We start from the raw sequence: 15,513 nt of genomic DNA on the forward strand, positions 1-15,513 counted from the left end.
GAGGAAGGTCAATAGAGGCCAGGATTCTCTCTCGAGTGTAAGTTCATTACAGGTTATAGTTACTAGACTCTGGTGATCCAAGGATTCATCTTGATCTGATCTGCCAGATCAGGAAGATGTTTTCCCTTAGATGAAGCAAACTGGCTTCTATCTAATGTTTTTTTTTACTTGCAGAATAACAGGCTGTACTGGAGGAACATATTTGTTTCTTTCTTCCAAACTCTCAAACTACACTAAAACCTCCCCAAATGACCTACGCTTTCAGAAAACCACCCCTTATCCAAACCAGATTTCATGAAATAGGTTTTTCAGTCCACCATGTTATGTAATGTGACTACACATTACACGGTGTTTTTAGGTTAGCTGTCCTTTACCATTGCATTTCCTCATTGTAGTTTATAACACCCAAAACGGATCATGATCAGTAGTTCTGAGAGGTTGCCATAGCTGGATGTATTCAGGGTGATTCATATGAGAATCAGACCTCAGATGACTTGTGTGACTGCAGCTTGTTCAAGGGTAACAAAAGATAAAAGGAAAAAACAATCATGTACAAACACATTACTGATGTATGATTCATTCTACACTAGAAGGACATCCCATATAGGTCTTCCTGGAAACGAATGTACTGAAAGGATTCTACCGATGATGACGGCAAAGTGATTAAGATGATTAAGATATTATTACCCGGATTAGTAACCTTTGGGCTTATTACCAAATATCAGGCTTCCTTTCTTTTGCTAAACTTTTTTATTTTTTTTTTTTTACATCTTTAAGCACTATGGGAAAGATTTATCAAAACATGTCCAGAGGAAAAGTTGACCAGTTGCCCTTAGCAACCATTGCTAAAGATGTTGGCTACTTATAACTACAAGTCCTAGAATGCCTCCATTGTATAAAAACAACCAAGCCATTCTAAACCATTCTCGCAGCATTACACTTTAGAATTTACAAACAGCAGGGGTGCACAACCTGTCCATGATGCCATTCAGTGTGGCCCAACTTCCCGGATCCATACAAGCCTGTCTGTGCTCTGATAGTTCAGAGAGACACAGCTTTCTTCTGATGCAGAGAACAGCAGGCAAATGTTAGGTGGCAGCCAAGCAGCAATAGGCAAGAGGTATTGGTGCACTGTTCAGCTAACACCATTGGGGCACTGTTGTCAGCACTGTCATGGGGGCACTGTGTTGATAGCACTCTGGAGGGCACAGGGTAGCTAGTACTATACAGTCATAGGCGTTAATGTTGGCACCCCTGAAATTTTTCAAGAAAATGAAGTATTTCTCACAGAAAAGGATTGCCGTATCACATGTTTTTCTATACACATGTTTAGTCCCTTTGTGTGTATTGGAACTAAACCAAAAAAGGGAGGAAAAAAAGCAAATTGGACATAATATCACATAAAAAACTCCAAAAATGGGCTGGACAAAATTATTGGCACCCTTTCAAAATTGTGGCAAAATAAGATTGTTTCAAGCATGTGATGCTCCTTTAAACTCACCTGGGGCAAATAACAGGTGTGGGCAATATAAAAATCACACCTGAAAGCAGATAAAAAGGAGAGAAGTTCCCTTACTCATTGCGTGTCTGTGTGTGCCACACTAAGAAAGGACAACAGAAAGAGAAGAAGAGAACAGTCTGAGGACTTGAGAACCAAAATTGTGGAAAAATATCAACAATCTCAAGGTTACAAGTCCATCTCCAGAGATCTAGATTTGCCGTTGTCCACAGTGCGCAACATTATCAAGAAGTTTGATTGCCTACAAAGAAAAGAACACAGTGCCTACTGTGAAATATGGTAGAGGTTCAATGATGTTTTGGGGTTGTTTTGCTGCCTATGGCACTGGGTGCCTTGAATGTGTGCAGGGCATCATGAAATCTGAGGATTACCAATGGATTTTGGGTCACACTGTACAGCCCAGTGTCAGAAAGCTGGGTTTGCGTCCGAGATCTTGGGTCTTCCAGCAGGACAATGACCCCAAACATATGACAAAAAGCACCCAGAAATGGATGGCAACAAAGCACTGGAGAGTTCTGAAGTGGCCAGCAATGAGTCCAGATCTAAATCCCATTGAACACCTGTGGAGAGATCTTAAAATTTCTGTTGGGAAAAGGCGCCCTTCCAATAAGAGAGACCTGGAACAGTATGCAAAGGAAGAGTGGTCCAACATTCCGGCTGAGAGGTGTAAGAAGCTTATTGATGGTTATAGGAAGCGACTGATTTCAGCTATTTTTTCCAAAGGGTGTGCAACCAAATATTAACCCCTTAACGAACAAGGGCGTATATTTACATCCTTGGCCAGCTCCAGCGATATATAACAAGGGGTCACGCGGTGACCGCGCGTCATATCGGGTCGGTTCCCGGCATGTATCTGAACCCGGGACCCAGGGCTAATAGCACGCGGCATTAGCACGCGGCACGTGGTGTCACGCGCTATTAACCAAAGTTGAACGCCACGTCTAAAACGAAAGTGAAAGCTGACCGGCTGCTCAGTGGGGCTGATCGGGACCACTGAAGTGAAATTGAGGTGTCCTGATCAGCTGGGACAAGAGCGGAGGTCCTCTTACCTTCCTCCGGCGTGTCCCTTCGGCGATTGATTGCTCCAAGCCTGATATGCAGGCTAGAGCAATCGATCGCCGATAACACTGATCAATGCAAAGCTATGGCTTTGCAGTGAACAGTGTATAAGATCAGTGTGTGCAGTTTTATAGCCCCCTATGGGAGCTATAACACTGCAAAAAAAAGTGTAAAAAAATTTTATTAAATGTCATGTAACCCTTTCCCTAATAAAAGTTTGAATCACCCCCCTTTTCCCATAAAAAAACAAACATGGAAATAAAAATATATATAAACATATGTGGTATCGCCGCGTGCGTAAATTTCCGAACTAAAAAAATATATCATTAATTAAACCTCACGGTCAATGGCGTACGCTCAAAAAAATAACATATTTTTGGTCACTTTTTATATCATGAAAAAATAGCGATCAAAAAGTCTGATCAATACAAAAATGGTACTGCTAAAAGCTTCAGATCACGGCGCAAAAAATGAGCCCACATACCGCCCCATAAGCGGTAAAATAAAAAAGTTATAGGGGTCAAAAGATGACAATTTTAAACGTATAATTTTTCTGCATGTAGTTATGATTTTTTACAGAAGTACGACAAAATCAAACCTATATAAGTAGGGTATCATTTTAATCATATGGACCTACAGAATAAAGATAAGATGTCATTTTTAACGAAAAATCTACTACGTAGAAACGGAAGCCACCAAAATTTACAAATGGCGTTTTTTCCTCAATTTCGTTGCACAATGATTTTTTTTTTCTGTTTCGCCGTAGATTTTTGGGTAAAATGACTGATGTCATTACAAAGTAGAATTGGTGGCGCAAAAAATAAGCCATCATATGGATTGTTAGGTGCAAAATTGAAAGGGTTATGATCTTTAAAAAGTGAGGAGGAAAAACGAAAGTGCAAAAACTGAAAAACCCGTGGTCCTTAAGGGGTTAAGTTAAGGGTGCCAATAATTTTGTCCAGCCCATTTTTGGAGTTTGGTGTGACATTATGTCCAATTTGCTTTTTTTCCCTCCCTTTTTTGGTTTAGTTCCAATACACACAAAGGGAATAAACATGTGTATAGCAAAACAGGTGTAACCGCAATCCTTTTCTGTGAGAAATACTTCATTTTCTTGAAAAATTTCAGTGGTGCCAACATTTACGGCCATGACTGTAGCATATGGGCATTTTGAAATACTCAGAAATATCCATGTTCTCCCGAGAAGGAGTTTCAAAGTGGTTATAAATGTCTTAGATAAGACTATATCCGCCTGTACACCATGTAAATCTCATGGACGTTAATGAAGGAATAAGGGTGCTTTCACACCACGTTTTGTACTTACGGTTCCCGAATACGGCTGGGAGGAGGGGGGCGGGGCTTAATCGCGGCGCCCGCATTCAGCCGTATAGGGGGACCGTATTTAATGCATGTCTATGAGCCGACCGGAGTGAACCGCAGCCTCCGGTCGGCTGCGTTTTCGGCCGTATGCGGTTTCCCGACTGCAGGCAAAAACGTGGTCAACCGCGTTTTTGCCTACGGTCGGGATACCGCATACGGCCGAAAACGCAGCCGACCGGAGGCTGCGGTTCACTCCGGTCGGCTCATAGACATGCATTAAATACGGTTCCCAAATACGGCTGAGTGCGGGCGCCGCGATTAAGCCCCCCCCCTCCTCCCAGCCGTATTCGGAAACCGTAAGTACAAAACGTGGTGTGAAAGCACCCTAAGAGGTATTTCTGTAGGCTTCTCACACTTATAGGTTGTTGGTTGGGCCTGCTGTGTAAAAAAAAACTTTTTTGACTCCTTTAGGCCTTATACTGTATTCTACAGATATTTTCAAGTTTAAATGGATTTAAAAGGGGTAGTCCAGTCTCTATGTACAGGATATGGCATTGTGTGTCTTCAGCTGTTGCAAAACTACAACTCCTAGCATGCCCGGACAGCCAAAGGCTGTCCGGGCATGCTGGGAGTTGTAGTTTAGCAACAGCTAGAGACACATTGTTTGGGAAACACTGTGATAAAGGATAAGAAGCTAACTGGGGAGGGGACCGTCCCAACAATCACCAGAATGTCCCCTGGAATGGAGTGCACCAAGCATGCACAGCCAGTGTTTTATTCATTCTACGCTTGGCAATGCTCAGAAGACCCATAGAGAATAAACAAAGCGTAGACTGCGCATGTGTGCGCGCTCTGGTTATTCTGGGGAAAAATTTCTTCCCGTTTTCGGGACTGGTGGGGGTACCAGTGGTCAAACACCCACCAATCAGCTAGTAGAGAATACCCCTTTGAGTTGTGTTCACACTATAGTCATAGGCTTAGAGCCAGTCAGTAGTTCCATCAGGTTTGATAGAAGAATACTGTAGTTTGAAGCATTATTCTCTCTGTCAAGATAACAGACACCACAACAAAACCAGACAGATCCCATTGTAAGGGTGCATTCACACCACGTTTTTGCAATACAGTTCCCGTATACGTTTTCAATGTGAAAACTGTACGGAACCGTATTGAAAACCGTATGCATTGACTCTCCATTGAAAACCGTATGCCAAAAGATGCATCACGTTGCATTTGTTTTGCATCTCGTACGGTTTTGTCTTTATTTTTCCCGTACCGAAAATCAAAGCCTACCATGGTTTTTGGTCCGGGTAAAAAACCGTATACGTTTCTTTTTTAAACATGGGAGTCAATGGGAACCGTACAGAACCGTATGTGCGTACTGTTACATCTGGTTTTTCTGTTACATCAGCTTTTTTTCTTGGAATTTCAATCAAAACAAGTGAAACTTTATTCATAATGGAGTGAAAAGTTAAAAACGTTCAGTAACCCCCCCCCCCCCCCCCGACATGCGATGGCCCCGACATATGATCAAATCGACTTACGATGGCCTCTCAGAGGCCATCGCATGTCGATGTCGGCATCGACATGCGATGCTTTTATATGTCGGGGCCATCGCATTAACTGCTATCCGACAGCGCAAAATGCTTAAGCTGCTGTCGGATAGCAGTTTAAGCATCCCGGGCAGGTTCACTTATCTATCCCCGCTGCTCCGGGTCCAGTTCGCGATCCTCCGGCATCTTCTGCATCTTTTCCAGGGTCCGGGCCTCGCTTTCCGGCGTCGTTATTACGTCGTGTGCACGCCGTGCCGGCCCAGCAGCGTAATAACGTCACCAGAAAGCGAGGCCCGGACCCTACAGAAGATGCGGAAGAAGCCGGAGGATCCCGAAGTGGACCTGGAGCAGCGGGACAGCATCGGGAGCCCCTGGGACAGCATCGGGAGCGGTGAGGACCTGGTCCGGAGCGGCGGGGACAGGCGAGTACAGCTTCCTATACTTTACATTGCACGGATCCCTCAACATACGATGGATTCGACAAACGATGGGTCGTTTGGAACGAATTACCATTGTATGTTGAGGGACCACTGTATATGGTTTTTTCTTAAAAAACGGATGCAACCGGACATCATTTTTCAAACCGTATACGGGTTAAAATTTGTACACACGTTTTGATACAGTTTAGTCAGGTTTTGAGGAATCACTTTTTTCATCAAAAACCTGATACGGGAACTGTATTGCAAAAACGTAGTGTGAATGCAGCCTAAGTCAAGTGGGGTCTATCCAGTGCTGTTGCCATATGCGGGTTGAAAGATCCAGCAATGCCCAGGACAATGGTGTGAACACAGCCCAATACTGAGGACATGTGGATTCTTTTGCAGAGTTTGTTCATAAACCAGCGTACTTCCTGCCGTGTTAAGAATTGCTCACAGTCATGAAGTATGAAGGAGCTTTTGGCCCCTGTTCTGTCTTCAGGCCCCTACTGATTTTGACCACTGTCTCCGGGCCAGCTAAACCATCTGCTGCAACATAAAAGCAAATTTGTCAACCCCCTTTGATGAGGATTGTCCTTTTGCTGTGCCAAATGCAATAAGACCCTTCAGCCACTCAGCGATGTTATCCCTCTGCTATGGTTCACACAAAACCTTGGACATTGTACACACATTAAGGCCTGGAAATTGGGTATACAGCTTAGGGCTGGGCGGTATACCGGTTCATACCGAATACCGAATTTTTTGAGCTGCACAATATGAATTTTCCCCCATACTGCAATACCAGTTGGGCCCCTCCCCCTCGGGAATGTATTATCAGTCCAGCACAGCACTGTCCCCACATCGGGGGAACTAATCCTATAACTCCCAGCATGCCCGGACAGCCAACGGCTGTCCGGGCATGCTGGGAGTTATAGTTTTGCAACAGTTGGAGGTCCGCAGGTTGGAGACCACTGCTGTACACTGTATCACTATGCCCGGGCTGCAAAAGATATCCCTGTATCCCTATGCCCGTTGGCTGTCCGGGCATGCTGGGAGTTGTAGTTTTGCAACAACTGGAGGTCCGCAGGTTGGAGACCACTGGCGTACAGTGAGTTCCATCGGCCGGCGGCCCCCAACAAAAAGTAGGAGGGCTTGAAGGTGACATCTGTGAGTAGTACCCCGCTGGGCTGATCATTAATTTGGGGGAGCAGAACAGTGCTGGCGGGTCACATGATTGGGGGGGGGGCGGCAATACAGTTATATACTGTGGAACCGCAATAAGTTAAAAAAAATACCGTGATACACATATTTGGTCATACCGCCCAGCCCTAATACAGCTCATTTTATATGCATTGATATATAAAATATACACATTACAGGAGAATACAGTCCTAATAGTACATGGTCACTGATGGATAGCAATACTGTAGTTATAACTACAAACCAAGGCACTAGAGTTTAGACAGTGAGCGGTAACAACCTCTGTTCAGTACTGTGGTCTATGCTGGTGCTAAAGAAAGAATAATTATTACTTATATTCCCCTGCCCCCTGGTGGTGCAAAATGGAAAAAGATCAGATATACCTTGGTTGCACCAATGCATAGGTATGAAGGGAAATAAATCATTGCTACTAAAATTATAAAAAAGAAAATGCTGCATACAAGAGAATAACAATTCCACAAAAAAACATAACACTATTACACCACAAAATGTAAATTAAAATCAAACACCATTAACTCATAGTGCATTAGCTTGTATCTCTACCAATGAATTAGGAAGTGCTGCCACCTAGCAGCCAGCAAGGGTATAGCAATCTAAGAAAAAAAACGCACAATGATACAGGAATTTTCCACAATTAGAAGTGATGGAATATTATTAGGGAGTAACCTTCACTAATCCTAACAAAAAAGGAACTGCAGTGTTTGTGCCGCAGCTCTTTTACGCAAGTGCTCTCGTGCCACTTTGATTAAGGAGTGATATAATATCCTAGCAGTATGCTGAAATAAGATATAGGAATACCCCCTTAACCAACCCTGCAGGTACTTAAAGGGGTACTCCATTGGAAAAAAAAATTGTTAAATCAACTGGTGCCATAAAGTTAAACAGATTTGTAAATTACTTCTATTTAAAAATTTTAACCCCTCCAGTACTTATCAGCTGCAGTATGCTCCAGAGGAAGTTATTTTCTTATAAAATTTCCTTTCTGTCTGACCATAGTGCTCTCTGCTGACGCCTCTGTCCATATCAAGAACTGTCCAGAGTAGAAGCAAATCCCCAAAGCATACCTATCCTCCTCCAGACAGTTCCTAAAATAGACAGAGGTGTCAGCAGCGAGCACTGTGGTCAGACAAAGTAAAATCAAAAAGAAAATAACTTTCTGTGGAGCATAAAGCAGCTGATAAGTACTGGAAGGGTTAAGATTTTTAAACAGAAGTAATTAACAAATCTGTTTAACTTTCTGGCACCAGTTGATTTATATAAAAAAATGTTTTCCAGGGGAGTACCCCTTTAAGGTTCTGTAGGGTCAAAGATGGAGCCCCAAATGTCTTTACACTTAACTCCTATGGCACTTCAACTACAGTGAACACCAGGCTGACAACAGACTCGAGCTGTCTACAGAAACTAAAATCTATACAGTCAGCCAAAAACATTGCAAAAAAAAAATCAAGCATAGATGTGCAGTCCATCTGTATGCTTCTCCATGCAGCCTACACAGTCAGGATGGAGCGGGGACATTCACCCGAAGGCAACTGTTCTCCTTTATCCTTTTATTAAAACCGGCAAAGAAATATATCAATAGCAGAGAAGAAACCTGCCGGCTACGTGATTTATGTTACACAAAATTTATGGCGTTAACTGAACCAGCCTAGAATGGATACTGTACGATACCTGGCCCTATATACCAGATACCTATACATGTAACCTAAGCAGCAGTTGGCAAACAAATACATATGTTGGGAAGTGATAGTATTTTACCTTTAGTGTTGTCCTTTGTCACCACATCAGAGATTTCAAACAGTTTTAAAGGGAGAGGCATTTTACGATTGGCTGAAATAGTCTTCAACAAGCCGGGCAGTAAGGTCGTACGAGCCACCTGAACAGAGAAAAGACAACAAAAGTCAAGAGGTGAGACCCAAATTATGTTCACAAGAAGAAAGTAAAGAAGACATCGGCCACTCACCAGGTTTCAGCAAATAGTATCTTCTTTATTGAAGCATACTCACATACACATATTGATCGGAAGAGGTTGGTGGGGGGACAGTGATAGACGACCGAGGTCTGTTTCGCACGGCTTGCGTGCTTCCTCCGGTCATGATGACCGGAGGAAGCACGCAAGCCGTGCGAAACAGAGCTGTCAGTGCATGCTGGGAGTTGTAGTTTTGCAACAGTTGGAGGTTTGCCCCCCCCCCCCCTCCAATGTGGATGTACAGGGTACAATCACACGGGCGGGTTTACAGCGAGTTTTCTAGTGCAAGTTTGAGATGCGGCAAATTTTCTGCCGCAGCTCAAACTCCCAGCGAGAAACTCGCTGTAAATCCGACCGTGTGAATGTACCCTAAAAACAGTCATCAAATTTTGGAATTCTTCACCAAAAAATGATGCAAGGGACAATGAAATTTTACCACTAACATAAAGTAGAATATGTCACGAAAAAACATTCTCGGAATCAGAATGAAAGATAAAGGCATTCCAGAGTTATTAGCGATCGACCGATATCGATTTTTTTTAGGGCCGATACCAATACCGATAATCTGTGACCTTTTAGGCCCATAGCCGATAACTTATTACGATATTTTGGTGTAAGTTATCGGCCATTCCCCCCCCCACAGAAGCCATTGCAGATCAATGATTCAAAGCAGGCGATTTAAATCAATGAACTGCAGCGGCTTTTGCGGGGCCAGACCACCACCGCCACCCGCTTCTCTCCCCCTGCCTGTCCTGGGGTCCTCCCTAGTCCAACCACCACCGCCGCTGCCCCATTGCCTCCCCCGGGGTCCTCCCTAGTCCATCCACCACCGCCGCTGCCCCATTGCCTCCCCCATCCCCGGTTTTATAATTACCTGTTCCCGGGTCCACGCTACTTCTGGCTCCGGCGGCGTCCTGAGCTGTCACTGAGCGCACTGACGGTAACGTCGCGTTGAGGACGTCACTCATCAATGCGTAGCACGCAGGACGTCGCAGGAGCCAGAAGTAGCGCGGACCCCGGGAACAGGTAATTATAAAACCGGGGATGGGGGAGGCAATGGGGCAGCGGCGGCGGTGGTCTCTGGCCGGGGAGGCGAGGCAGGCGGGGAAGGGGGGCAGAGTGGGGCATTATCGGCAAGGTAATTGCCGATACCGATAATGTCCAAAATCGTGAATATTGGCCCATAATATCGGCCAAATCGATAATCGGTTGATCCTTATTATTAATGCTTAACGTGACAGTAGAAAAATTGCCGGGTCCTTAATGTGAAAATGGGCTGGGTCCTTAAGGGGTTAAAGGAGTACTCCCCTGGAAAACATTTTTTTTTTTTAAATCAACTGATGCCAGAAAGTTAAACAGATTTGTAAATTACTTCTATTAAAAAATGTTAATCCTTCCAGTACTTTTTTGCGGCTGTATACTACAACAGAATAAATTATTTTCTTTTTGGATTTCTTTTCTGTCAGACTACAGTGTTCTCTGCTGACACCTCTGTCCATTTTAGGAACTATCCAGAGCAGGAGAAACTCCCCATATAGCAAACATATGCTGCTCTGGACAGTTCCTAAAATGGACAGAGGTGTCAGGAGAGAGCACTGTAGTCGTGACAGAATAGAAATCCCAAAAGAAAAGAAAGAATTACCTCTGTAGTATACAGCCGCTAATAAGTACTGGAAGGATTAAGAATTTTAAGTGTTCGCTGTAATACACAACCAGAACCCACTGTATATAAAGCTGACTTAACTCCTGAGCCCACTACACAATCCCTTTCCCAACTTGTGCCAAATGTCAGGAAAAGATAGCAGATTTTAAATGTATTTCCAGTAATCTTTTGAAGAGCTTGTGCCTATAGTTGCCTTATATGAATAATGTAATGTCTCCATTCATAGTCAGAGAAGGGACTACAGAAGTAACATGAAAATTGGAAAGATAAAGCTGTGAAGACTGTAAACGTGTTGGGCATGTTGAGCAATTCCAGATTTATTGTATATATTTCTCAGTGACATTTGCCACGAACGCACTGCAAAATGTGCATTTTTATGTGGATTTCTCTCTCTTCATTACAAAATATGGCGAAAATCAGCAACAGATTGAGTGTCCTGAAATCCCTCCTGATATATTCTGATACGTGTGGATCAGCCTTTGAATACACAACCCATATACTACACATGTGCATTTTTTGTCATCAAAAGAATCAAAGGGGGTTAACAAACCAAAATGTTTTTCTCAATATACCGTATTCTCCAGCCTATAAGACAACCCCCAACTTTTACAGTTAAAATATAGAGTTTGGGATACACTCGCCGTATAAGACAACCCCTCTACCGTAATGTACGGTACCTTACAAGTGATTGGCTGGTTGTTGTATACAAAGCCTGCTTGGATTGGTCAACTCTCCATGCTTCAGAACGCTGGGGCAGTGGAGTACCCCTTTAAGTACGCAGTATTGTTCCCCTACACTAGGTTGTTAGGATAGTTCTCCCCACATTAGGTTGTCAGCATAGTTCCCCCCACATTAGGTTGTAAGCATAGTTCCCCCACATTAGGTTGTCAGCATAGTTCCCCCACATTAGGTTGGCAGTATAGTTCCCCCATATAAGGTTGGCAGTACAGTTCCCCCACATTAGGTTGGCAGTATAGTTCCCCCACATTAGGTTGTAGTTTCCCCACATTAGGTTGGCAGTAAAGTTCCTCCACATTAGGTTGTCAGCATAGTTCCCACACATTAGGTTGTCAGCAAAGTTCCCCCCACATTAGGTTGTCAGCATGGTTCCCCCCACATTAGGTTGTCAGCATAGTTCCCCCCACATTAGGTTGGCAGTATAGTTCCCCCATATAAGGTTGGCAGTACAGTTCCCCCCACATTAGGTTGTAGTTCCCCCATATAAGGTTGGCAGTATAGTTCCCCCCACATTAGGTTGTCAGTACAATTCCCCAACATTAGGTTGGCAGTATAGTTCCCCCACTTTAGGTTGTAGTTCCCCCACATTAGGTTGGCAGTAAAGTTCCTCCACATTAGGTTGTCAGCATAGTTCCCCCCACATTAGGTTGTCAGCATAGTTCCCCCCACATTACGTTGTCAGCATAGTTCCCCCCACATTAGGTTGTCAGCATAGTTCCCCCACATTAGGTTGTCAGCATAGTTCCCCCACATTAGGTTGGCAGCATAGTTCCCCCACATTAGGTTGGCAGTATAGTTCCCCCACATTAGGTTGGCAGTATAGTTCCCCCACATTAGGTTGGCAGTATAGTTCCCCCACATTAAACTGGCAGTATAGTTCCCTCACATTAGGTTGGCAGTATAGTTCCCCCAGTGGTTGGAGAACTGAAGATGATGTGCCGCTGGTAACTTACCATGCGCGTGTCCTCGCTGCTCCGCTCCTATGGTTGCACGCACAAGAAGTTAGTGATTTCCCTGCGCGCGCTAGCATTTTTAGAGTTAACGCGGGGCCGCAGAAAGGTAACTGGGACATCCTTGTGTCCCGAAAAGATCTTTCGGGACATAGGAATGTCCCGAATGTGAAAGGGGAAATTAATCATGGCAGGGACGCCCGGGGTATGGATAATACATATCCTGGGCATCCCGGCCTACTGCAGCACCCGCCCTATAAGACGACACCTGCCGTATAAGACGACCCCCGACTTTTGAGAACATTTCCCTGGCTTAAAAAGTACCGGAAAATACGGTATGTGCCCAGGCTGTTGCATAACATAAAAAAATCCTGTACCTACCTCCCTCGCTCCCCTGCAGTCTCATAATCACGGCACTCAGTCTGTTCTAAACTTCACTTCCCATCGCTGCAGATGGCACGTTGCAGTGCCGCTCAGTCAATCTCTAGCTGAGGCAGGACACGGCTGCAGCCAGTGATTGGCTAAGTGGCAATGTGACGTACTGTCTGCAGCGATGGGAAGTGAAGTTTAGCACAGACTGAGTGCCGTGATTATGAGACTGCAGGGGAGCGAGGGAGGTACAGGATTTTCTTTCCTGATATTCAACAGCCTGGGCACATATATTAAAAAAAATTTTTTGGGGTGGATCATCTCTTAAAGAACCCGCAGACACTCTACAACTGTGTTTCCTAATCATGCTCGGCTTGCTGGTTACTGTAGTTTTGCAAAAGCTGGAGGCACAGGGGAGGAAAACAATACTCTACAAGGTACAAAGCAAATAATGCTAGGGCGTGATAACTAATGCAGCAGATAGGAGATTAATATCACCTCATTCATTTACTCTGCTGAGAACATCAAACAGAATGGAGTACATAGAGTTTAATATCCTCAGATTAAATATTTTAAGCAGTGGATAGATGAAGGGAAGGCAGACCGCAGGCAGCATTAATGAATGAGGTGGAGTTGCTTTTGCCAAGTCTATGCCGTCACGCCTCCTCCTCTCATAGACTTGGATTGGATAGGGAATAAGATGTCTTAGGGCAGGAGTACCCCGTTAAATAAATCAAAGTGTATTATTTTCCTATAGTTACTAATCCCTAAAGTGACTCCAGGACTGACATCTTTTCCTCCACTAGACTGCGGTAGTGTTTCTTTTCAGCTGCTGCCACTGAAATTCCAGGGCAGGGGTCACCAGGTCTTTACACTACTGTTTCCTTGCCATCACAGTATGGGGATCAAGCAGTGTAAAGTTATGTGCATCAAAAAGAAAGGGTAAACCTTTACCCTGGAAAGTCAGATCCCTGGCAAGTTGGTACTATTCCAGAAAATCCACAGCATGATTGCAATAGAGCAACTTTAATTTATTAGGATCAACCCGTGGATTTCCTGGAACTTTGCCCACTTGCCAAGGCTTCAACTTTCCAGGATAAGGATTCACCCTTTCAAGAATTCTTGAAGGCTGCATTCTGAAGAGAGTAATGGGAGGATGAAGAGTTGTGCTTTTTCATTGCACAACCTCTCCAAGTGAGTGTTATTCCTTAAACATTGGTATTAAACTAGGAGCATCTTCTTTTCTATTTTTTCATATAATACAATACAGGAATATGGGTGCACTAATTGTTACACATCCACGCCGTTTATCTGGTGTAGGATTCTATTGTGGCACTTGTAGTCCGCTGCAGGCATCCTCCATTGTATGCATTTTTATGCTGGGGATCGCCCTTAGCAACGGACTACAGGGGCAGGATCTGCTCCCCCAGTATATATGCACAACCGCATTTGGGGTTGAGGACCTCCAGCCATTTGAGACCACGTTTTTTGTTGTATGTTTTTATTTTTTCATATAATATGATTAACCCCGACAAAGCTCAGTGTGAGCGAAACGATCGTAGGGGTCACACGGTGTTGTTTATGCTGTATACAGACTGTTATGCAACTATTTGGCTTTTTTTTTATATTGATTGTCAACTTTTCTGTACTGTTACCAACCCTGGTGCTTATCTTTTTATGTGTTTTTTATGTATTTATTTATATTTTCAATAAAGAACTACATTTAAATTTTTCTAAAACGTGTGCCACTGCAATTGTTTGGGCGATTATAATATGATAAACCCCTAAAAATTACAGCATTTTCTTTTTCAATTTGGTCAGCTTTTGAGCAGTTTCTTGCATTTTGTCAGACATTTTTCATAACTTTTTGCTACAGCAAATGCTTATATGCAAATTGGAAAACAGCCATTTTTGGAGGGGGGACAAATGTTCCAAAAATAAGACTTTCCAGGCTACTACTAACCAAAAGAAGGACCTTTTTACTTCATGGGAATGACTAACTCTTTTTATGACTTGGCATAGTAATGATGTTCAAGGCTGGTGGACAGAAGCCACTAGAGATAGCCCATTGTGATTACCCTATTCCCGGTGGCTTTTAAGACTATGATTTCTCTGAAACGTCAGAACTTCTAAGAAAAAAAACATAGTATGATGCATTAATTATTAATTAATATTGTCTTGAAACCCTTTTATGGTTCAAAATACTGACCAAAATACTGTGTGCGAGCATAGTCTAAGGCTATATGTGGGGCACCATTTTCTGTATGCATCTGGAAATCTCCTGGCCTGTATAGTAAAGATATCCATAGACCCAATTACCTGACAGGGCCAAAAGTGGCATTCTGGCAACCGGTAGGGTGGTTTACAATAGTTTGGAATAGTGGAGAAGTCTGTGCTATTACATTAAGCAAATAAATACATTAAATGGGCACAGTCAAAACATTTTCTGCATATTATACAGCAGGTAAAATAAGATTTGTAATTTACTCCCTGTAAAAAAAATATATATATTTTTATGCCACTTTCATGGCCTTATATATCTGGCCACTAGGGGTCTCCCTTCTGGTCCAGACCACATTCCGTCTGCTCAAAAGCACAGACTTTGGTCTCCTGCTGGACTGGCGAGAGACCAAACTCAGGAAGTGCGGTCTGGCCATAGGCAGTGAATAGCACTCGCTCTCCGTGTTTCATCCTTGTCTCATACACAGGCACAGAGCAAGTTCTATTTACTGCCTATGGCCA

General features: G+C 43.6%; 1 protein-coding gene across 1 annotated transcript in view; it reads right to left on the reverse strand.

The window, feature by feature from the left end:
- Window positions 1–15,513, reverse strand: part of FARSB (phenylalanyl-tRNA synthetase subunit beta) — an 84,612-nt gene that overhangs the window by 27,398 nt on the left and 41,701 nt on the right. The window contains exon 15 of the mRNA XM_056564907.1: window positions 8,841–8,958. Coding sequence (XP_056420882.1) covers window positions 8,841–8,958 — 118 coding nt within the window. The remainder of the gene's footprint in view (window positions 1–8,840; window positions 8,959–15,513) is intronic.

The sequence above is a fragment of the Hyla sarda genome, chromosome 3 (assembly GCF_029499605.1).
Source record: "Hyla sarda isolate aHylSar1 chromosome 3, aHylSar1.hap1, whole genome shotgun sequence".
Lineage (NCBI taxonomy): Eukaryota > Metazoa > Chordata > Amphibia > Anura > Hylidae > Hyla > Hyla sarda.